This window comes from Rhinolophus hipposideros (assembly GCF_964194185.1).
Source record: "Rhinolophus hipposideros genome assembly, chromosome: 5".
In the NCBI taxonomy this organism is placed as follows: Eukaryota; Metazoa; Chordata; class Mammalia; order Chiroptera; family Rhinolophidae; genus Rhinolophus; species Rhinolophus hipposideros.
In genome coordinates this window covers 62,256,493-62,281,351 of record NC_138051.1, presented here as the reverse complement: position 1 = coordinate 62,281,351, position 24,859 = coordinate 62,256,493, and the positions used below count along the sequence as shown (strand labels likewise).

General features: G+C 34.8%; 1 protein-coding gene across 8 annotated transcripts in view; it reads left to right on the top strand.

Annotated features, from left to right (window-relative positions):
* TXNDC16 (thioredoxin domain containing 16) overlaps positions 1-24,859 on the top strand; it is a 94,452-nt gene that overhangs the window by 24,020 nt on the left and 45,573 nt on the right. For all 8 annotated transcript variants that reach the window (XR_013993357.1, XR_013993358.1, XR_013993359.1 and 5 more), the window contains exons 8-13: positions 5,681-5,802; positions 10,303-10,393; positions 15,928-16,078; positions 18,045-18,211; positions 18,702-18,759; positions 24,213-24,336. Coding sequence is in view for 5 of the 8 variants with exons in the window: in XM_081048633.1 (XP_080904759.1) it covers positions 5,681-5,802; positions 10,303-10,393; positions 15,928-16,078; positions 18,045-18,211; positions 18,702-18,759; positions 24,213-24,336 (713 nt within the window). In the remaining 3 variants the exon portion in view is untranslated. The remainder of the gene's footprint in view (positions 1-5,680; positions 5,803-10,302; positions 10,394-15,927; positions 16,079-18,044; positions 18,212-18,701; positions 18,760-24,212; positions 24,337-24,859) is intronic.

Sequence of the window (24,859 nt, the reverse complement as noted above, 5' to 3'; positions counted from 1 at the left end):
CGGTAGTCAAAACTGGTAGAATTGATTGGTTTGATAACTGAGGAAAATTTTACTCCCACCTTCTAGGTAGATTAAGAAGGGTAATATTTAGAAAAAGAAAGTTAAAGTAACAACTAATCTTTATTTGTTGATTGAGAATACCATATATCTAACCAGTCCGAGGCAAGTCAGTTAGAGATGTAAGTCATTATAACCTCAAATGTGATTGGAAGGTTGTATGATAAATGAAGAAGTTTGGATTTATTGAGCATTTGAGTCCCCATGTTCCTTATCTTCCATCGTGTGATCTGACCACTTTATCTTTTCTGATTGCTAGTTTTCCTCATCTAAATGTTACAATTGCAGCCTTATGAGATTATTATGAAGATCAAATAATGTGAAAATACATTGTGGGTTTTACCTGGTGCTCTGTGTTAGTTGCCCCCCCCCTTTTTTTTGGTATAAATGCAGGAAGTCTCATTTTGCAATAAATAAAAAAAAAAATCAAATTCTACCTATGGTTCCGTTCACACATAGCACTAACAGAAGTGAGTTCATGTGAATTCATGCTGTGACAGTTGCTTGTGGTATTTGCCAGCAGTTGCAAAGAAAAGCCATTCTTCTAGTCATTGTTAACTCCTAATAGTCACCCAATGATGCAAAAAGGAAAGATTATCCAGTACTGTAAGAAACAATGAAATCTTATTAACTCTTCATTAAAATGTGGTGCATGGTATTTTTGTGACAATATTTTGTCAGAAAATGGAAGGTTTCTTTCCTTTTAAATTAACTTATAATAATATGGCCTTCAAATATTGTAGGAATTATTCTCCGCAGTCATAATCTCTGCTAATATTTTATTCTTGAACACATTATTGCCGAGCCTGGGTATTGAGTCTTCAGGTGACATTGCTTAGAACCTCTGAGGAAAACTACTCTTAGATGTAGCTTTCTCTAAAACTCCTAAACTGTGCCCATGCTGGTCCTTTCTTAATAGGTTTTGAGCTACCGCTCATTCTTTTATCTGTATAAGGTTTGTTCCTACACAATATTGTCAGATGGGTTCCTGTTTGATTGTGACATACTTTTTTTACTGGGAAATTGTAATGAAAAAAATCGCTCGTCTTGAATTTGAATTCCTCACAGCTCTAGTTAATTGGTAGTAATGGTTATATCTCCAAACTGCCCTTTTATACAAGGTCCTTCTACCAGTACGTAGCACCATGCATGACATACATTAGGTTATCAAAAAATATTGGATTGGTGATGAATGAATTTGGAAGCTTCATTCTTTTGTGTTAAAAATTGGAGGAATAGAAATCTTGTACTATAAGCCCATTAGATTGTTTCTGGTGATAAGAATTTTATAAGTAAGCCAGTAGGAGAATATACTTGTATAATGTATGACAAAAAGATAAAGGCTGATGTTTGTGAACTTTATTATTTCTTGTACTCCCCCCCCCTTTCTTCCATCTCCCCGCTTCTCCCCACTCTGGTTCAAGCCATTGTTTCTCAGTCTGGTAGTGTAGGACACAGTTCCCTGGCCCATGCTGATATTATGAGGCTTGCGCTCCCCCCTGGCTGAGGAGCCACCCCGGCCCCATATTTCTTGTACTCTTAATTCACATTTCAGAGATGGCTTCTACCTGCTCATTTTCTTTTCTTTTTTTTTTTAACTGTATTCATTTAGAAAATGCTTAATAAAATACTTTGGGATATTTCATTTTATACATGGATGTGACCAGTCACAATATAATTAATTTAGATAGAAGTAATTTTTCTGTCTCTGTGTTGTTCTCCCCACTCCCCGTTTCTTTCTTTCCTTTTTTTTTGTCCTAAGGATTTTGCTATGGCACAATGAATGTAACATTTCCTTTTTATTGAGTGTTTTAGAATTTGAATAATGACAAATTTTTTTCTTTAAAAAAAAAAAAAAAAAGCTGAACAGCCTGCTATTCTAAAAGGAGGGTCACGAAGACTTTTCGGTTCCTTTTTTTTCTGACACCTACTCAGTTCTTGGCCATTTATCTTCTGTATCTAATGGCTGTGATAGGAAAGTCTCAGGAAAAGAATGCTAAGGATAAGTAAGGCCTTTCTGTGGCAGAAAGAGCTCCCAGGTCAGAGCAACGCCAGGCAGCTTTACATCATTAGAGCAAGAAAATCCCAAGACAGACTTTTCTTTAACCCATTTCTGTCAGCATTTCTCCTCTTTGCGACTGGAGTAAAGGAGCACAGGTTTGTGCAATGGATCCTAGAGATCCCTAGATGTGTCCATATTCTGGAAGTTAACATTAAAAAATATATTAAAGTTAGAAAGCCATTGGGAAAAATCATAGAGATCATCAGATTATGAATGTCATTAGTTTTGGTTATTATTACCTCATGGATAATGACTACTTAATGAGCTTTGAGACTTTAGGCAAGGCAATCTCTCTAAACCCCATGACCTTATCTGTAAAATAGAGTTAACGATAATACCAATCTCAGATGGTTGCCATGAAAATTAAAGAAAACATAGCATATTGCTGAGAGTTCTTAGTGATAAATCCCGGAATCTGGGTCTGACCGGCTTAAAGAGGATTTGGAGCAGATATAGGAAATCTCAGGCTCATTAGAAGAGCTGGAGAGCTAGACTCAGAGTTTATACGGCTCTGAATTACAGTCAAGATCATGACACGAACTAGCCCGGAGGGGCCTGCGGCGTACTGTTGGGTGGTGGATGCCACAGCTTGCATCTCTGGCACTGGGGCTGTCATCAGCACTGTTGTCACTGGTGCATTTGAAGCCTACTATTGCTGCTACCGTGTTTCCCCGAAAATAAGACCAAGCTGGACAATCAGCTCTAATGCATCTTTTGGAGCAAAAATTAATATAAGACCCGGTCTTATTTTACTATAATATAAGACCCGGTCTTATATAATGTAGTAATGTAATATAACATAAGACCGGGTCTTATATTGATTTTTTTTCTCCAAAAGACACATTAGAGCTGATTGTCTGGCTAGGTCTTATTTTCCAGGAAACAGGGTATAGCTTCTTGAAATAATTCTGCACTGTTCCCAATTCCTTACATCATGAGCTCCTGGTCTAAAATGTCAGGCAAGTGATTCTGAGTCATTAGCTATGCTTTGCAGCAAGGAACTTGGGAAAGCAAAGTTTACCATGATATTAGCTTTTGTGAGGGCACTCTGTCCTTTTATGAGGTGGGCTTGGCCGCCACGAAGACTTAGAAAACCAGGAATTCCCAAAGCAAAAGAGAAGAGTTCAGAGCTGGGCAGTCTCCAAACTGATAAACTGGGCAGTCTCCAAACTGATAAACTGCCACTACTCATAAAATGCTTAGTACTATGCCTGACATGTGGTAGGTGACCCCCTCCCCCGATGTTGGCTTTTTAAATTTATATTTGCCAGTCCTTATCTGAGAAAAAAGTGAGGGAAATTTCTTCTCCCAGATTTGATTTTTGAAGCACACAGATCCAAGCTGCTAGAGCTTTGTTAGGTAAATGGGTGGATAGAATTTCTACGGCTAGAATGTACATGGAAGTCCAATTAAGTTGACTAGATGGCACCTCCCAACTGTTTTGAAGTAACTCAAGGTAATTCTGGACTTTTTAGCCAAAATGTATAAGCAACCAATAGCCCAGATTGCCATTGAGACTCCCTTACCTTTCATTAGCTGCCTCCCTTTTCATCTGGTTTCCCATTTACAAGAGTGGTCAGTAATGTAGTTTGAAAGTTCTGGCCTTAGTGTCAGAAAGCCTGGATTGGAAGCTCAGCTTTACTAGTATGATCTGGAGCAGGTCATTTAATCCCTCAGACTGTTAAGTGTGTGTGTGTGTTTTGAATAAAGCTTATTCTAAGATTATCTTCGAAGGTTTAAATGAAAACGTGAAAATATATAGCACATACAGTAGTGAGTACTGCTCTGTACATATTTCTTTTAAAAATAAAACAAGAGCCCTGGGAATTGTAGAAGATCAAGTTTTACATTTCTTTTAAGAAGTTGAAGTAATTTGTAGTAAATAAGACAATATTTAAGCCAATTTAATTTACTTCAGCAGTTTCAGGGTGTCCATGAAACTGCAATACTTGTATAATAATACTAAAACATTATTTATTATTTGCCTTTTTCACTTTCATTCTCTCGTGAGTGCAGTTTCCAGAGGCTATATGTGTTGTGTGATGTCATAACAGATTGCAGAAACATATACAAAAATCCAGCTGTCTTTCATTTAGTCCAATATTAAGGAGATTTGCAAAAATGTAAAATAATGCCACTCTTCATTGAATTTTTCTGTTGGAAAATTTAGGATTTTTTAAAATAAAATGTTATTTATATTAACATACTATGTTATTTTAAAAAGAATATTTAAAAATTCTGTTTTAATTTTTATTTTGGCAACTATTGGTAGATGTAACCTACATAAACAAAAGCTCTTTGAGGCGCTCAATAATTTTTAAGGCTATAAAGTTATCTTGAGATGAAAAAGTTTTAAGAACTGTAGCATTAGTGGAAAGTGCCATGTTTTCCATAAGAGGAAACCATGTTTGACTGACTTGCTGGAGATAATTGAGTGAACCTTTTTTTATTTAAGTATGTGGACTTGGAACAAGGTTTGAGAATCCTTAAAGTTTGACTAACACACACACACACACACTCTAAGTGAAATCAGTTGCTAGAATATTTATATAAAAGTAGAAAATAAAGATTCTTTTGGATGAAGAAATATGATCAGTTAGTCTGGTTTACATGTTGAAAAGATGATTTGGAAGAATTACAGTCAAATTGAAAAATCACTGAACTAGGAGTAAGAAGACCTGTCTTGTGTTGTCCTGTTCCTGGCTCCTTGATTCGATAAATGTATTTTGGGGCTAAGTAAGATTTTCAGTGTTTTGAACTTGCATTTCTTCACGTGACGAATGGGAATAAATAATTCCTACCCTACTTTTTCTTTTACTCATTCAAGAACTATGCACTGATTACTTAAAGTACACTAGGCTCTGTTCTATGTTGTTATGAATATAGTGATACAATATGCAAGGCCCTGCCTCACACAAAGGTAACAGTTGAATGAGAGAGGCAGGGATAAACAAGTAAATATGTAAGCATTTATAAATTGTGGTAAGTACTATGAAGGCATCAAATAGTATAAAATAAAAGAGGAAAATGCTATAGATGTACTTACATAGGCAGATGTAAGATCTCTGAGACCAGATGTATGAGAAGGAATAGCTTTCAGCAAAGAGAATGGTATGTGCAAAGGCCCTGATGTATACCTAAAGTGTGGTAGACATGAGGAATGGTAAAATAAAATGAGGTTGGAAAGTAGGCAAGGACTAGGTCATGCAGGGCCTTATAGGCCATGGTAAGAGGTCTGCAGTTTAGATGTGCAAAGGGCTAATGTGTTGAAGCTGAGAGATCTGGAAGGGATTATTTGGCCAGAGTAGGATGTTATCAAATACAGTTTAAATATATTGAGGTGGTTGTGATGGAGAACGAGCATTATTGCTCACAACTATCCCGGGTGATGTTCTTAGGGACATACTAATGATTTAGAGAGTGATTTTAATTTAGTTTTAAAATGCTTAGGTTCTCAGTACATTTTTTTTATTAGGGTCTTTATTTCACTCAATAAGTATATATTAAATAACTAAATTTATATCAGATTTTTCTTCTAATTACATTCTGTGTTTATTTTAGTGCTCTTCTTTTTAATGAAGTGAAATATGTTACCACCCTGGAACGCCTTCAGAATATAGAAGACACTCTGAAAGGAAAAGCAAACATTGCATTTGCGTATGTCAGAGCCATTGGAACACCAGGTATTTATTAACTTTTACTTTAATCTTTGCTATGCTTTTGTACTTGTGTATGTTGAAAAACAAAACAGTTTATTTTGACCACAATCTTCATATTTTAAAATATATTTAAAACATCTTTATATTATATTTTCTGTTTTTTTAAATGGACCACATAGTGTAGTGATCAACAAGAACTCTGGTGCTCTAGACTCTACCTATGTTAGACTGACTCCCTGCTCCATCAGTTACTTATAGTATGACCTTGGACAACTTCCTTAACCTGTTTCATAATCACTAAGGTGGTGAAAATAATTGTGCCTACCTTTAGTGTTACCGTGAGGACCCAATAAGTTGAATACTTAAAATGGTGTCTGGTGTATAGTAGCACTCTGTAAGTATTAGCTATAACAGTTTTGATTTCCTTATAGTCTTCACAATACATGGTTTAGTAGTTTATAGTATTCAGTAAATATTGTTGACTCAGTGACATTCTTTTTAAATATTTTTGTATTTGCTGTTCATGACATTTGTATTCATTTTTCAAAAATCTAATTTTGACAGCATTACCTTGAATGTTAATATCTAATTTTGTCAAAAAGAAGTCTATAAATACTTTATGAACAAATTATATTTATGCTTTTAGGACTTTTACTTGTTAATGGTTATAACTTGGCCGTGTTAACATAAAGTGTTGTTAAAGACATTTTAAAAATTGCGTATGCTCTATGAAAGAACATCATTTATTGGAAATACTAATTTTTGTAAACATAAAGCTTAGTGGCTACACTGCATGCCACTGAACTTAATACACTTGTAAAATAATACTCCACAATCATCCTGTTGTTATTTACTTTTCAGGAACCTCAGCTTATTGTATTTTGTCCAGTTTGTAATTGTAATCAATGAGAGGGATGAGCTATCATCGAGCGCTTACCCTGCCATGGTGGAACTGGAACTCCCTGACTTATATTAACAAGATCAATCTTAATTCTATGTTTGGAATAGACTAGAAGGATGGTAGAGTAAGGGAGAAAATTAGGAAGTTATTACAGTAATGCAGGCACGAGTGATGTTTGGCAGTTTGGGCCAGAGTTTTAGCAATAGAGGTGGCAATACATTTTAATTTTAGTATTTTGTATGTAGAACTAACTGAATTTGCTAACATATTGGATGTGGAGTGAGAGAGAAATAGCAGAGACAAGGATGAGTCTGGGGTTTTGGCCTGAGCCACTTGAAAGGTGAAATTGCTGATAATTGATGAGAAAGACTGGAAATAATGCAGTTTGCAGAGGAAGCTCTGGAATTCACTATTGGACATCCTACTTGTGAAATATCCATTAGACATCTAAATAGAGATATCAACAAGGTAGTTGGATATCACTAGTCTGTGTTTTATGGCAGGCATGCAGATGAGGGATATAAATTTGTGAGATAAACCTATGAGACCAGAAGAGATCATGAAGAGAGTGAAGCTAAATGAATGGGAAGGAGAAGACTCGACTCGTTAGATACGTCAGCATTTACGTCAGCATTTACGGGTCAGTGAGGTAAGGAGGAGCCAATAAAGGTGACAGGAGGAATAGCCTGTGTGGTAGGAATGTCCTGCAAGCAAAGTGAAGACAAGGTTTTAAGGAAGAGATAAGAACAATTGTGTCAAATGATGCTGAAAGGCTAATTAAGATAAGAACTGCCAAGTGGCCATTATGCTTAGATGTGGATTTATTGGTGAAGTTAACAAGTGCAGTTTCTATAGAGTGGTAGGGGTAAATGCCTGATAAGAGGAAACAGGTAGAAAGCAGTTGGAGACTGTAAATATAGAGACCCATTTGAGAAGTTGTGCTATTAAGGGAAAGAGAAAAATGGGTCAGTGAAGAATTTTTTAAGAAGCATATTTGTATGTTGATGAGAAATATCCAATAGAAAAGGGAAAATGCGTCAGGTATGAAAAAGAGAATTACTGGAGCAACATCTTTGAGTAGACAAGAGGGGTGGTTCTTTTCTGAGAACACAGAAAGTTCATCTATGATAATAGGAGAGAAGAGAGAGAATATAGGCATTAATTAGGTTAGTGGGTAGATACGGTGCTGGGAACTTGTGGGAAATATTTTTTAATTGGTTATATTTTCTCAATGAAATAGAAATAAAGTCATCAGATAGTTGAGAAGAGGAGAGAAGAGATTAGTAGTTGTTTAGGAGGTATGGACATAAAGAATGGTTGCTGGACGTCAATAATAGTTAATGTCAGTAATTGTAAAGTGAGACCATTGGTATGGTGATGCTAGCAGGTTTTTGTTTTCTATTTCTTTCCTCTAACCGTGTTTACTTTTGTGGGTGTAAGTACAGAATATTTGATTTAACCTGGATTGTGTTTTTAGCCAGATGGGCAGGGGAGTAATTATAAAGATGGACCATGGAATTTAAGCTGGGTTAAGAGGGAAGGGAGAACCTGAGGGGGGTGACTGACAGTGAAAAATGGTAGGATTATAGGTCCTGGAGGGTTAGAATTATGTACTAGGCAGAGTGACCTAGTTGGATGGGTGTGTGTGTGTGTGGGGGGGGGGGGTGATGCTGGAAATTGAGATTATGGAGGAGTTTGCAGTAATTAGTAATTACAAGGCCTGCAGTGGGACCATAGCAGTGAGTGGTTAAGGTAGGGTTGAAGAAAGATCACTGGCATCTATAAAGAAGGCCCAGGACTGAAAAGCTAGGGTTTTGAAAGGATCATTTGTGGAGATAATAAAATCACCAAGGATTATGACAGGAGTGGTATTGAAGAAATTGACAGTGTGACAGAAGCTAAAATATTTGTGTAGTGAGGGGAAGTGACCCTGGCTGGGGTGGTAGATGACCCCAATAAGGCAGAGTGGTGAGTGGAATAATCTGATGATACATAACATAAGTGGTAGAAGGTTAGGTAGGGCAGAGGAAGGTAACTGCCAGGAAATGACAGTGAGGAGAAAAGGGAAAATAAATTATGAAAAGGAGGGAATCTTCAAAGAAGCACTTTAAGAAAATTTCCCAGAACTGAAGAATTTGAGCTTCTAAATTGGACAGGGCCCATTGCGTCCCAGCATAATGGATGAATGTAGAACCACAACGAAGCATCTCATTTTGAAATTACAGAATATCGGGAACAAACATTCTAAAATCTTCCAAAAGGAAAAAAATGAGCTTGCAGTTAAAGGGTCAAGAATCAGACTGGCATTGGACTTCTCAATTGTAGCCTTAGAAACTGAAGAAAATGGAGTAATCCTTTCAAAATTCTCAAGAGAGAACCTTGAATTCTGTACTCCACTATAGTTAGTTATGAATGTATAACAAAAACACTTTCAGAGAAGTGGTAGGTCATAAAAAATGTATATTCCTTATGTACTGTCATAGGAAGTCATAGGAAGACATAGGAAGGTGCTAGAGAATGTGAGCAAGAGGGCAAGTCAATCAAAATATGGGTAACAGGAAAAGGACTTAACACAAGAGAGCGAATGAGAGATTTCAAAGATGATGATGAAATGAGTTCTCAGGATAAAAGTGGTGGAGCTGGTCAAGTAGTAATAGTCCACGTTGGACATTTCTGCAGAAGTGTCGTCAAGAAAGGAATTGATAGGATACCTGATGTATTTGAAGTATTAAGAGGGTTAGACAACTGTGGAAGAGTTTAGGAATGAATTAGGAAGAAATCTACACAAAAATAAAAAAGAGGTATAACTATAGTGAAAAAAAAGTGCAAAAAGGAAAAGTGTTCATTTTATACTGTATGGCTCGTTTGTAAATAGTATTTACTGAGTCATAACAATGTAAATACTGACTAAGGATCTAATAAAAATTAGGACTATGTTGGGAAAGAACAGAGGGGATAGAAACGTGTACATTTGTGGAATGGGGTTTTGGAAAAGAGCTAATTTATCATCTTCATAGTGAGAAGTCAGTAGATAATATTAACACTTACAAAATTAGGAAATAAGAGTATAAGAATGGCATTTAGAAACTTGGACGTAAATACCCTCCAAAAAAACAGTAAAAGAGTTGAAAGTATTTGTCCCTTGGAAATTAGAAATGGGGTGGAAGGTAGAGAAACTGTTGTTTTTCTTAATATGCCTTGTAGAATGATTTGTCTCTTTAAACTGCTTTGAAGAATAAATTGATTAAAAAAATAAGTAAGCCAGGAACAGTACAAGACACATATAATATAAAATATAGCATACAAAAGTTGTATGATAGATTCGTATTCTCTTTCCCACTTCTAGGAAGAAAGTATTTCGTCATAGATTTTTCGTATGTTACACTCGTATTCTCAAGCATAACTAATTTTCTACTTCCTCTTACTTCTTCTCTTACCTTGACTAGAATAAACTTTTCATAATTTCTTTAACTGCTTGTATTTTCCCAACTGGAATCCCTACAAAGGACTTTTTTATTTAAATGTAATGAGCATAAAATGGTGTAGGCAGTATTCAGAAAAGAAGTTTATGTAGAATCACAAAGACTAACTCCTCTCTCCCAACTCTCTTATCTCTTCTTCAGAGCACAGGGCAGTCATGGAAGCTGCTTTTGTGTATGGGACCACATACCAGTTTGTCTTAACCACAGAAATTGCCCTTTTGGGAAGTATTGGGTATGTATCAGAGGCATAAGTCAACAATTTTAAGTTCACTTATTTCACATTGCTTGTTCAACATTTACATTATACTCTCAACAGCGTAGACTTGTCTTAGAGAGGAATCATAAGCAGATGTGAACGTATAAATGAAACCTGAAATCCCTTCATTACTGTCATCTGTACTGAGGTCTGAAAATGAATTTAAATATGCAGAAATGATTTTAGACTAAGGTGAATGAAGATAATGTGGATAAACCACAGGATGTAATCCTGTGAGTGGCCAAGTGTATTTTAGGAATAGATTTTCCACAGTGATGAGTTAGGTGATAAAATAATAGCTTTCATAATTAAGCTGCAGAGATTCTTTCTGAGAGTACTGTAAGTTACTTTGTCATAATAATCTTACATATATGTAAGTACAGTTTTTGAACGGAATATTTTAGGTATTTATTTATCGTTTTTAGCCTACTTTCTAGCTTACAATTTTAGGTAGAGGCCTTCTTTTTTGACTGTTGTCTGGGAAACCTAGGGTTAAAGTTTTTCTTCCTTTTTTTAAAAAAATTAAAGTTTATTTGGGTGACAATCGTTAGTAAAGTTACATGAATTTCAAGTGTATAATTCTGTAACACATAATCTGTATATGACATCGTGTGTTCACCACCCAGAGTCAGTTCTCCATCCATCACCATATACTTGACCCCATTTACCCTCATCTACCACTCCCCTCCCCCTATTCTCTGGTATCCACTAAACTATTGTCTGTGTCTATGAGTTTTGCTTCTTTATTTGTATGTCTTGTTCCTTTGTTGCTTTCAGTTTTATATTCCACATTATTAGTGAAATAATATGGTTCTCGACTTTTTCTGTCTGATTTATTTCTCTTAGCATAATAATCTCAAGATCCATCCATGTGTTGTCGCAAATGGCAGTATTTCAACTTTTCTTATGGCAGAATAGTATTCCATTCTGTATATATACCACATCGTCTTTATCCAACCATCTGTTGAAGGACACTTTGGTTTCCATGTCTTGCCCACCGTAAATAAAGCTGCCATGAACATTGGAGCACATGTATCTTTAGGGATAAATGTTGTCAGATTTTTTTGGTCACTTTAGTACTTAAGGACACAAGGAATAAACAGTGTATTTTAAAGTCTTTAAGATTGGCTTTAAAACGCTGTTCAGGAAAATGAATTCAAAGCAAGGCAAAATAGTGATCACGTGACCTTTTTATGCCATGCAAGAGTTTTTAATGAGTCCTCTTGCTGACCTTTCAGAAAATAATGACTGTTTGATGTACCACACACAATTATTTAATCCCAGACATTTTACAACTTTGTAAATTTAGAAGTTAGTGCATAAAAAACTAGTAAAATGAAATGATTTTTTTTTGGGGGGGTGGTAGAATTGGTAGGCAGAAAATAAAGTTCCTGTAGAGAAGTCATGTGTTTATTGGTCTGTATAACAACCACCATTCCTTTTCTGTTAGTCTCTTCGTACAGAACTGTCACTCTGCTGGTTCCCTCATTCATGAGTTAAATAAAACTTTGATGCATGTTTACTATTTGTATAAGAATTAATGTTTTTAACAATTTGAGAGTTATGCTGATAGTACCATAAAGCTTTATTGTAAGTAGTCTCTAGACAAAATAAGCTGTCCTTTGGCCAGCTACTTTGTAACTCCCAACTGCCAATTTCCCATCTTGGAATGGGGGGAGTCTTGTTATTCTCCATGCCATGGTGATTCTATTTGTGGCCTCACAGTTTCTCTGAAGGTTAGTTATTTGTACTTTCTCTGTGTTACCAGCTTCTTTATTTTTCAGGTCATGAATAATTGCAAATAACAGTGACATGCTTAAAACACAACAGGTGGTTATTTATTGACAGGCTATATCTAGGTCCTGTCATTTACCTTAAACATCCTGTTGAGCAAAATATAAATATAAGTATATATATATATGTGTGTGTGTGTATATACATATATATATATATATATTAACCTATGACTAAACACAGTAGTGTTCTGGAAGGCTTTTTGCTTTCCTCCATTTTTAAAATGGGAATTTAAAACTGTACAGTTATCCTGTTTTTCATATACTTTTGAGTATATGATATATTGAACATATTTGAAGTCTCATTCATTCATGGATAACAAGATGGTGAGTGGTGAGGAGTCATACCTGGACCCGACATGACAGGAAGGCCTGTGGATTCAGAATACAGGAGTCCTATGACATCATTTCTGCATGAAGTAGTTGACTGTAACTTTGGGTTATCTCCTAATGGGGGAGAGTTGAATGTACTTTTTTTCTTTCATGTGTTCATTCTTTTATTTAACAAACATTTATTGAATGTTTTCTATGTGCTAGGCACTATTCCAGTTGCTGGGGCTATAACATTGGATGAGACTTGTATGTTATATAACTTTGGGGCTAACTGTGTTTGAAATTGCATGTCAGTTAAGAAGGTGTACGAGGTCTGACAATTAATTTCACGAACTTGCCACCGTGTGCTTACATTGGCAGCACTATACAAACAGCTCAGTAAGGTTTCATAACCTTGGTATACCAGTGTCTCACAGCTCTGTTCGTGTTGATGTGTGGTGGTGTCTTGCTGAGTGTTTTCATTAGTGTTGTGTGTTTTTGTGCGATGTCACAAGAATGTCTGAGCTTGAATTAGAACAAGAAACAAACATTCAATATCTTGTTAAACTTGGCAAGAGTGGAAGTGAAATGAGGGACATGTTAGTCCAAGTTTATGGGGATAATGCCATAAAGAAAACGGCAGTGTACAAATGGATTAAATGTTTTTCGGAGGGGAGAGAACGCGTCACTGATGAAGAGAGATCAGGGTGGCCAGTAATGAGCAGAACTGACGAAAACATTGCAAAAATTTATTGAATTGTGCATCAAAATCGTTAGCTGACTGAGAAGCATAGCAGACCAAGTAAACATTGATAGAGAAACAGTTAGGAAAATCTTAACTGAAAATCTTGGCATGAGAAATGTGTGTGCAGAAATCGTCACAAAGGAGGTCACCATTGAACAAAAGTAAAGGAGAGTCAAAGTTTGCCAAGACCTTTTGGAAAGGCAAGATGATTTTTAGGTTGTGTTATCATTGGTGATGAAACGTTGGTGTACCAATACAACCCTGAAATAAAGCGTCAAAGTGAACGGTGGAAGTCAGCCAGTTCTCCACAACTAAAAAAGTTCCATCAGTCCAAATCAAGAGTCAAAATGATGTTGCTAACCTTTTTTGATAACAGAGGGATTATTCATTATGAATTTGTACCAACTGGACAAACAGTTAACCAAGTTTTGGAAGTTCTGAGAAGACTGCGTGAAAAAGTTAGACAAAAATGACCTGAACTTTTTGCCAAAAATTCATGGCTCTGGGATCATGACAATGCATCAACTCACACAACACTGTCTGTGAGGGATTTTTTTAGCCAGTAAACAACTAACTGTATGAAACACCCTCCCTACTCACCTGATCTGGCCCCCAATGACTTTTTTCTTCACCCAAAGAGAAAGGAAATACTGAAAGGACAACATTTTGATGACGTTCAGGACATCAAGGGTAATACGACAGCTTTGATGGCCGTTCCAGAGAAAGAGTTCCAAAATTGCTTTGAGGGGTGGACTAGGCACTGGCATCAGTGCATAGCTTCCTAAAAGTAGTACTTCAAAGGTGACCATAGTGATATTCAGCAATGAGGTATGTAGCACTTTCTCTAGGATGAGTTCGTGAACTTACCTGTCAGCCCTCGTATACTGACAGATAGTAGAGAGGTAGCATGCCGTAGAGACACCAGTACTTTCTGCTACCTCCCCATATTCCCTTCTTAAAGAATCTGTGTATAGTCCAAGGAGGGTGTTCCCCTCATTCCATACATATCAGTCAATTAAATCAGAGGTGGCTACCCTGACCTAGGGCCATTGGCTTACCTGAACAATGAGATCCCCTCTCCCAGGAATTTAGAATTGGGCATAGGAAAACTGGATTAGACAGTGTTGTGGCTCTCTTGCTCACAGGAATGTTTTGCCCATGTAGAAGTAAAGCACAGGGAACTGTCTTTACAGAGAGTTGGAAGTTGAAAAGTCTTAATGGCAAAAGGAAGGTCTCTGAACTCTTACTCTTTAGATCCCTACTTTTATTCTCTGATCCAATTACTTGAATTTCCTTATATTATGTGAGATACTCTTCTAAATTTCCAGTTAAGTATTTTTTTCTCCATGCCCCTTTTTGGTTTCTGTTATATATAACCAGATGATCTCTGATGAACTTTCCAACATTATTATTTCAGAGCTTATGGTACAAGTTTCTGCCTCAGCTGGCCCTCCTGCTCTCAGTACTTTCCTTCCAGTTGTATGTGACTATTTCTGGTTCCCCTCAAAATGTTATGTTCTTTGTGCCTTAGCTATATTGTTTCTTTTATATGAAACACCTATTTGTCCTATTTTCTTGGAGAAGTCTTTCTCTCCATTACTGTTTTCAATCTCTGCCATGATCTCCCTAAACGCTTTCTTTCCTTCTGCTCCCAGTTTGAGGCAGAATGAAATATATCTTTGTTTCTCGTAGCATTTTGTATATTATAGCATGTGTAGACGACATTTTAATTATTTTACTAAATATATCTCCTTTAATTTAAGCCCCTCATGGACCTGAATTATTTCATTCATCTTAGTCTTTTGTGTTTTAGCACAGGGCCTACCACACAGTAGGTATTAAGTAAATCTTTGAGTGATCATTTATTTAATCGTTGAATCTATTAGAAATTACTTTATAATTAAATTGAAATCAGTGAATATTGGAGCTGAGTTTAAGATGTATCAAAAATTAAAATAACATTTAAAAAATAAAAATTTGCAGTATTTTGCCAAACCCTACTAATGCTATATGGAGATTTTTAAAAATACCATTTTAATTTTGGCAAATCTTACCCTCTGTAAGTTTATTTTTGAATTTTCATATTGAAGGGAATGCCAAAACTCAAATTAGAGCCTTATTTGCTTAGTTTTGTAATATTTCAGATAAAAACTCACTAACTCCCACGAAGTGTCACATGGTTTCTATCTTAAGGCATGTTTTGGCTGAAGTTTATTCAAAACAGACTTGAGTTTAAATTAAACCTAGAAAATTTGTGTTACAAAGCTTTATTTAGCATAGCTCTAGAAAAACTATATATGAAAATAATCTTATTGTATGTACTCAAGGTGACAGCCTTTTATTCTTTTAAAAATTATGTAGACCTGCCTGTAACCTAATTTAGAAGCTACCATACGAAAGAATTCAGAAAAAAATTGCTTATATAATTCCCGTGGTTTGTTAAAAGTATTAAGGTTAATTTTCTTTTAATATTCTATATCCTCTCTTTTTTGCCTCAGCCCATTTTTTTTTTAGTGTTATACTCTTTTAGGCTTTCACTAAAACAGTAATTCAAAAGAATGAGACCTAAGACAAAGAGATTTGTTGTTATGTCTTTCTGGCTGGTAGAAGGATCACACATTGAACTTCAAGTGGGTCTTGCCCTAATTTGTAATTTGCAGCACAGAGGACATAGAATATGCACATCTCTACTTTTTTCACTGTAAACCAGTCCTGGACTTGACGCAGCAATGTAGAAGAACACTAATGGAACAGCCACTGACTACACTGAACATTTATCGATTTATTAAGTCAATGGAAGCACCACTGCTGGTATGTGTCTTATTTTTATTTATTAGAAAACTCATTCGTTAAATTTATTAAGTTTTGATTCATAGATATGCATTTTTCTTAAATGAGCTATATCTTTTCTCCTTTCCTTGGACATATGTCTTTAATTTAGGGGGGTTCAGGAGTAGTTCTTTATTAAAGGTAGAATAGAAGATCGACTATTCATAAAGTGATATTTTAATGCTTTGATGTATTGTTGTATTGAAACCCAAATAAAGCCTTGTCTAGTGGAAATGTTCTGTGGTAGTTAATAATGAACTGTGACTACTCTAAAATCACCAAGACCAACCACATCATGGTCAAGAAAAGACCCCTCTTATAAATATTTTCATCACTATTTTAAAAGGTAGTAAATATTGGAACTACTATAATATTTCTGGTGCTCCACTTTCCTTATAAGCCTAGAAGAGTTTTATAGAGACTCAGTAAGTGATGGTGATCAGCAGAATTTTCTCTCTGAAAGTTTGAAGCGTTGTCCTCAGCACGTGTAAGATCTTCAGTAGGTCTTTTCACTCAGTACATCCTTCTTAAATAAAAATGGTGCATGTGTATTATATAAATAATCCAAACAGTGCAGCAAAGTATACAGAAAATAATTTTTTAAAGCCAGCTAATCCCATCACTCAGAAATGAACTATTAGATGACATCACATCAGTCATCTGTACCATAAAGATACAAATAGAGGGATGAATAGATTAATGGACACATACTGCATTTGCTACTGTATAGTAAGAAGTATTATATTTAATCTTGCTTGAATTTAATAGAAGAAAAAGAAACTGATGTCAAACTAGAGGGATTATGGAACTTTTGATAAATCATTTCTTCAGCATTACAAGGCTCTTTGGGAAATACTGTCTTTAAGTGTTGAAAATGATTATGAAAAACATTAAGAAATTAAAATCATTATTTTTTTAAAAAAACTACATGTTTCCATTTTAGATAGTATTGATTTAAACCTTGATGTCAGCCTAGAAAGGCTTGGCAGACCAAGAAGCAGAGAATAGTAGACTCAGTGTTCCTCAGGGTTACTTAAGATCCCCAGAAAGAATCTTCCAGTCTTCTGCTGGAGGACAGAAGTCTGGCTGTTAGCATTCTGGAAACTCAGCTGTTCCTGAAGTCTCCCCAGATTTCTCCTGGTATGAGGGAGGGACAGTTTGCTGCTCTCATGGAGTTGGGAATGTAGGGATCTTACTGCTTCTGCAAAGCTTTTATGTATTCCTTCTTTTTTCAGAGCCTTTCTGCGATTCCCCCATCCCACCCTACCCTGTAATCATTTCTCTCCCAGTTCCAGAGATACCAGGCACTGATAGTTCCTGAGCAATTTTAGGATCTGCAGTTATAGTTAAATTGTTTCTTAACTTTCCCTCTCATGGCTTAGAGTTTTGCTTTGTAGAGTTAGTTATTACTCTGTTCTCCACCTTCCAAAATTTAATGGCCTTTTCTCTTTTCATTTCTTCACATATGTATGTTTATCTCTTTAAAAACATCCTATTGCTATAGTTTTCCTGATATTTCTGGAGGGAGTGAAATTAAATGTGTATATTCAAGCTTCTGTCTTCACTCAGATGTTCCTCATTGTTCTATAATTCTTATGTGAAAGAATGTATTCGTTAGTTATCTGTTCTATTTCATTTCAAATATCTATTTCTATATTTATCAGTACTGCACTGTTTTATTTGTTGTTTTTGTCTTTATAATATGCTTATTCCTTATGGTTGTAATTTTATGTTTAACTCCTTATAAAATTTGCTAGTTTTGTAATGCTTAAGCTATACAGGTACATTGGGAGCATTAAACTTAGAAAATTATGAGACCCATTTCTGTTAATGTTGGATTTATTTCACAGACTTATTTTTCATTAATAGAATTAGCAGGGTTTAAATCCAAATGTTGGAACATTATTATCACAAGGTAAAGACTTTTTGTTCTTTTTTTTAAATGAAGACTGAAGTTGCTGAAGATCCTCAGCAAGTTTCAACTGTTCATCTCCAACTAGGGTTGCCACTGGTTTTTATTGTTAGTCAACAAGCTACATATGAAGCTGATAGAAGAACTGCAGAATGGATTGGTTGGCGTCTTCTGGGAAAAGCAGGCGTTCTACTCTTGTTAAGGTAACATCAACATGAAATATTCACTAGCAAAACACTAACATTTTTCTCAGTTTTAAATGTGGTAATCTATTGACTTGTACATAAACTCCAATCTCTATTAGATTTTAATATTGTTGCAACCAGTTCCTGAGCTGAAATCTATACATTAATTATTAGCGTGATTAAAATTTAAACCTTTAAATTTTGCTAAACGAAAATGTAAGTTAATAAGGTAGACACAAGAAGATTATTTGAAGTCTCGTTCCCCGGCACATGTCATCAGTCAGTTTGGCTCAAATAAACTCTTACAAAAATTGAAGAAAAAAAAAAAGAGAGAGACTGGATAATCTGGTCTGTATTTATGTGTAAAATTTCTGTCTCACTAAATTGTATTTTTGTTTAAATAACATTTTTAGTATAAGAACTTACAGTTCTATTTTACATTGACATCCTGGATGACTATTATTCTTCAGATTAGCAACATAAAAAATTTATTTCCATTTTGAAAAAGGGACTCTTTGGAAGTGGACATTCCTCAGCAGGCCAACGTGGTCTTCAAAAGAGAAGAGGTTAGTCATTTTGTGTATTGGTCTACAATGTGTGCTTATTTAAAGAAAGTTAATACATGTGATCCTAAAGTAATATATGCTTATTACAGAAAAATTCTGTAAATTGCCACTATTCAAAGATAATTGCTGTTAATGGTTTGGTGTGTTTTTTCATTTGTTGGTCTGTCTCTTTTCCCATATTCATGTAGATATGTAGATTTATATATATCTAGATATACCTATATATCTACATATGTATATACACACACACATATCTATAATGAAAATTGGGATTGTACTAATAACACTATACATCCTACTTTTCACCTAAAATTATATTTAATTACTTATTGTACTAGGATACCTGCCTTTGTATACTGTTTTGAACATCACTGATTCTTTCTTTTGACTAAATTTTTGGAAGTGAAATTTGTCAAAGGAAATGGGAATTTTTAAGGCTTCTAAAATACTTTGTCAAATTGCCCTTCAGAAAGGTTGTACCTTTACTGGAAAGGTTTGGAATTTCTTGTTTTCTCATACATCTTTGCCAATACTGAGCATTAATCTTTGAAAAAAAACCTTTTCTATAGACAAAAAAGTTCTTGTTTTTAATTTGCATGCCTTTGATTACTAGTGAGGTTGAACTTTTGAAGGTTTTATTGGCCATTTATATTTCCTTTGTAAATTTTTGTTAATGTCGCTTATTTTCCTTAAGTCTTCAATTTTTTAAAATTATTAAGAACACTTTAATTCTCAACATCTAAATATTACAAACATATGCTAAAAAATTAATTGACATGTTTACAAACTGTCACACAGTTTAAATTCTCTTGCCCAAGTCTATGGCAGGAATACTAGGTTCAGCATCAGAAGATTTGAATTCTGTTTCTTCTAGTTCTGGGACCAGATAAATGAATCAACTTCTTCAAGCTCAGTTTTCTCATTTGTGGAACAGTCCGTAACACCTCGCCTTTAACTTACAAGAAATTTTGTAAGACCAAATAGAAAAATACTTTAAAAACTGTAGTATTTTCAAATATGTATAGTATGTATAGCGTGTGGCTAGTATGCTTTGTTTTTTGGCCAGGTAATTGAAAGAATAATTTCTGAAGCCATTTTTTTTGCTAGTAGATAAAGATCTTTAAATGTGAAGTTATAATCTTTATAAATTAATGCTGCTTTCCCAGTTTTGGTGTCTTAAATTATTAAAATATAACTAATTTTATATAGTGTAAGGTAAGATAGGTGATATGTTAGATAGTTGTCTGCAAAGATGTTTTCTGTTAAGGATATAATTGGCTTTTTTATGAGTCTTTTTATTGGATTCAATGCAAATCTTTACGTTTTTTTTTTTACTCATCAGAACGATAATGTTGATTCTGGATTGTATAATCATCATTTCCCTCTTCTTTTCCTGTACCCCGGAAGGCAGAGGGTTTAAGGGTCCCTTAAAATACTTGTAATGGATGCACAGATAATATTGTATACTCATATTACCACATCACAAAGCCTTGTAATGTACTAGGTGTGATCAAATAATACAGTGAATGTTTAAATAAAAAAATTTTACTACAATAAAAGACACATTGCCATTGATCCCCTTCAAAATACTCCCTCTCGCTTCAAACACATTTATCCCATCATTCTTTCCACTTTCTGAAGCAGTCCTGGAAGCCCTCTTTCGTGAGTGTCTTTAGTTGTATTGCCATGGCTGCCTCAATGTCCTGAAACATTTTGACTTTGGGGAAGAGCCAGAAGTCCCGTGGTGCCAGATGTGGTGCATAAGGTGGATGACGACACATTGTAATGTTTTTATCTGACAAATTGCTGTATACTAGAAGCGATGTGTGACACGGAACTTTGTCATGGTAGAGGATGATTTACAGCACACTTTAAAACACACCTTCTCTCAGCTGTAGCTCACACCTGACTGTACCACACAAGTGGAAACTTGTCATACACATTGTTACTAAAGTTTGACGTGCCACTTCCCACATTGAAGATGCCTGCCTTTCCTTTGGATGGAACTCAGCAGTAGCATTCGTCATAATTTGTGATCACAACAGAAAGGCTGCATGTCACACATCGCCTCTGGTACGGCAATTTCTGTCAAATAAAAACATTATGATGTGTCCTCATCCACCTCATTCACGGGATCTGGCATCATGAGACTTCTGGCTCTTCCCCAAAGTCAAAATGACCATGAAAAGTAAACATTTTGAATCGATTCAGGACATCGAGGCAGCCATGACAGCGCAACTAAAGACACAAAAGAGGACTTCCAGAACTGCTTCAGAAAGTGACCAGAACTATGGGATAAGTGTGTTCAAAGCGAGGGGGAGTATTTTTAGGAGTATTAATGGCAGTGTGTCTTTTACTGTAATAATTTTTTTTCATTTAAATATTCAGCATATTTTTTGATCACGCTGTATAGTAAGAGTTTTAAAACATTTCTGTTAGTATTGTGTTAGTTTCTCAGATTTTATTTTTCTAGGGCAGTGATTAGCAATATAGTGTTCAGAGTTTATGCTACAGAATTATACTTCCTAGTTCAAATTCTACTTCTTAACTCTGGGCAAATTTTATATTCTTAACTCTTAACTTATTAACTTCTTAACTCTTCTTACTCTTCTTGCCTTACTCAAGGCAAATTATATGTCTTGTCTCCATTTTTTTTCTATTGTAAAGTGGGGCTAATAATATTTACTTTAAAGCGTTGATCAGTATATTAAAAGAAATAATGTAAAGTGCTTACATTGCCCAGGGCCCACCACACTGTAAGTGCTCCATAAATATTAACTAATAGTCATTTATTCATTAAGTAATTATTATGTACCTGCTTTGTTCCAGGCATGGTCTTAAGCTCTGAGGATATAGCAGTGAACAAAACCAAGTTTTTGCCCTTATGGAGCTAATATACTAGTTGCAGGAAACAGATACAAAACAAGTATAGGTAAAATGTCAGATAGTGTTAAGGACAATGGCAGAAAACACATTAAGGTTAGAGAGTGACAGAAGACATCACTGATAAGTGACAATAAAGGAAAGGAATGAGCATGTGGCCATATGGGGAAGAGTGTTCTAGGCAGAGAACCCAAGTGCAGAGGCCCTGGGCAGATATTTTGTATATTAGGATAGTATCATGAGGAGTAGTGTTAATATCTAGGATCTTTCTTCGTATCTAGGTTTTTAAAAGCCCTTTTTATTGCTTTCCTAAATGTTTTATTATAAAAAAAAGTAGTGAGAAGTAGAAAGAAAAATAAACAGCCATATACCTACTACCTAGATTCAACAATTAACATTTTGTCATATTTGCTTCACTTACCATTTTTTTCTGAAATATTTCAAAGAATGTTACAGATACAGCATTTTACCTATAAATATTTAGCATGAATCTCTAAAAATGACTGTAATTTTCCTATATATAATCACAATCTCATTATCACATTTGATGAAATCAATAATTTCTTAATATCATAGCCTACCCTCATAGCCAATCCATATTCAAATTTTCTCATCCTAAAATTATTATCTATAGATGTTTTTTGGAAACCAAAATCCTATCAAGGATTCTGAATTGCATTTGGTATGTTTCTTACATTTCTTAACATTTTACCTCTTCCTTTCCCTTCTCCCCCATGACAATGACTTTGGATAAATGAGGCCAAGTTTTTCCACATTCTGGATTTATCTGTTTATTTTGCTGTTGTCTGCCTTGTTCCTCCATTCTCTTGTGTTTTCTAAAAACTGGAAGTGAGATTTAATATCTCTTAGCTCCATCAAACATTTTGGATAAGAATAATTCATAGTGCTGGCTTCTCTGTTCCATCTAACCCTAACGTGCATGTCTGTTTCTTTCACATTTGATCACTGAGTTAAGATGGAAACAGCTCTATCATAAGGTGCATTTCCCTCTTTCCAATTAGCAAATAAACTGGAGGTAGAAATGCAGTTAAAATCACAAGAGATACCAATACTCACCCACCAGAATGGCTGAAATTTTAAAAACTAGCAGTACTAAGTGTTAACAAGGATTTGGAGTTACAAGAACTTTCATATATTGCTAGTAAGAGTGGAAATGGGTACAATGAAAACTAGAAAAGTATTTGGCAGTGTTTACTAAAGCTGAAGCTATATATATCATATGAGCCAACAATTCCTTTCCTAGGCATTGCCCAACAGAAATGCATATACATGTCTCCAGAAGACAGCTACAATAATATTCATAGCAATATTATTTATAATAGTCCCAAGCTGAAAATAACATATGTCCGTGAGCAATAGAATGGATAAATAAATACTAATATATTTATATAATAAATACAGCGTTGAAAAAGACTGGACTGCTTTTATACATAACAATGGAGGTCAATCTAAAAAGTAATGTTGAGCAAAAGAAGCAGTCACAAAAAAGAGTACAAACTGTGTAGTTCTGTTATATAAGTTCAAAACCTGGCAAAATTTATGTGTGCTGATGAAAGTTAGAATAGTGATTACCTTTGGTGGGGAGGGTAATGAAAGGCAAGAAGATAGCCTCTGGGTGTGCTGGTAATGTTCTGTCTCTTAATCAGTGTGCTGGTTATGTAAGTGTATTCACTTTGTAAAAATTCATCAAACTATACACTTACGATTTATGTTCTTTTCTGTGTGAATGTTACACTTTAATAACAAAATTTGCCACAACAGTTTCCATGTATATTTGAAATAAAATTAGTTTGATTTTGATTCCTCTTCCTTTTAGCTCTGTTATGTTTCTGCAGGAGTAAAAAATTGCTTGCTTTGAATATAATATTAAAAAGATCATATCTTTGATATGATATCAAAGAATAAACACACTTACAGCTCTTTTATAGCTTTATTCTAATGTATAATTGCAGTCAGGGATAATTTACCAAAGTAATCTACTGGTTTAAAATTTCATGTTTTAAAAAAATGTGGTAGTTGGGCATTAGTGAAAGAAATTGTAATGGAATAATCTCAAGTGGAATAGAATTTGGTGTTCTTGAAATACTTGGGGGGCAGATAGTATTTTTATGTTTATAGCTAAATGGGCAATTGAGCTTTTGAGTGGGATTATTTTAAATGAAGTATTATTTTGAATATTTCTGTGGAATATTCAAAATAATTTTGATTGGCTCTGTTGCAATAAAATTGTATATATTTCCATTTAATATTGAGGTAGGACTTACTGTTATACATGAAATGTTTCAGACTTCAGTATAATGTAATTGTGACAAGAAGCGAGCGAGACTTTCAGTTCCTCCTCTTTTGCCATCTTTTCCAGTTTTGTACACTCTCTTTATATAAAGTATGCTTTGGATACTTTTCATAGTGACCATGGAGTTAATTTCCTTTTTTTTGGTTTAATATGAAAATTGAAGTTCAAAGTATTAGTTTCATTTTCATCTCAAACAAGTAAAACACCTTTATATAAAAATGCTTTGTTATATTTTTTAAAATTAATGTTTTTCTAGGGAATGCCAGTGGAATATTTGGTGTTACATGATATTGACTTAGTAATATCCCATGTGGAAAATAATATGTACACTGAGGAAGTACGAGAAGATGAAGACGATGACATAGAAGGGCCAGATGTGGGTAATGTGTTTTGTGATGCTCTCCTCCCCCAATTCCTGCCCAGCATCCATAAGGTCAGTGAAGTTTCAACAAATGTATTCACATTCAAGATTATGAAGAAGTGTGAAGAAATTTATTTTAAATCACATTTTATCAAGTTGATTAGATGAAAAGATGTAAGAATGCTGTATTTTGTTTAGTATTACACCTTTCATAGTTACACGTCAGCCTTCTAGCTTTCCACATCTGTGCTTTTATCTTCCAAATCAGTTTTCTCAGTTCTGCTGGCCTCTCCATGTTTAAAAATGACCCGGGAGCCATAACATTTTATTCTTACTATTCGTATTAGGAAGTGAAATTCTAACAAATGTTGTTGTATTTGTAGTTGTAAATAAACCTGATTGTTAACAATTATAGAGAGTAAATTTCAATAATATTTTAATACTTCTTTTTAACATGTTTTTTATCTTTTTCTTTTTATTGCTCTTATTGCTTATTTTTGAAGCATTCTATAGTTTTCAAGGCTATTCCCCCACACATTATT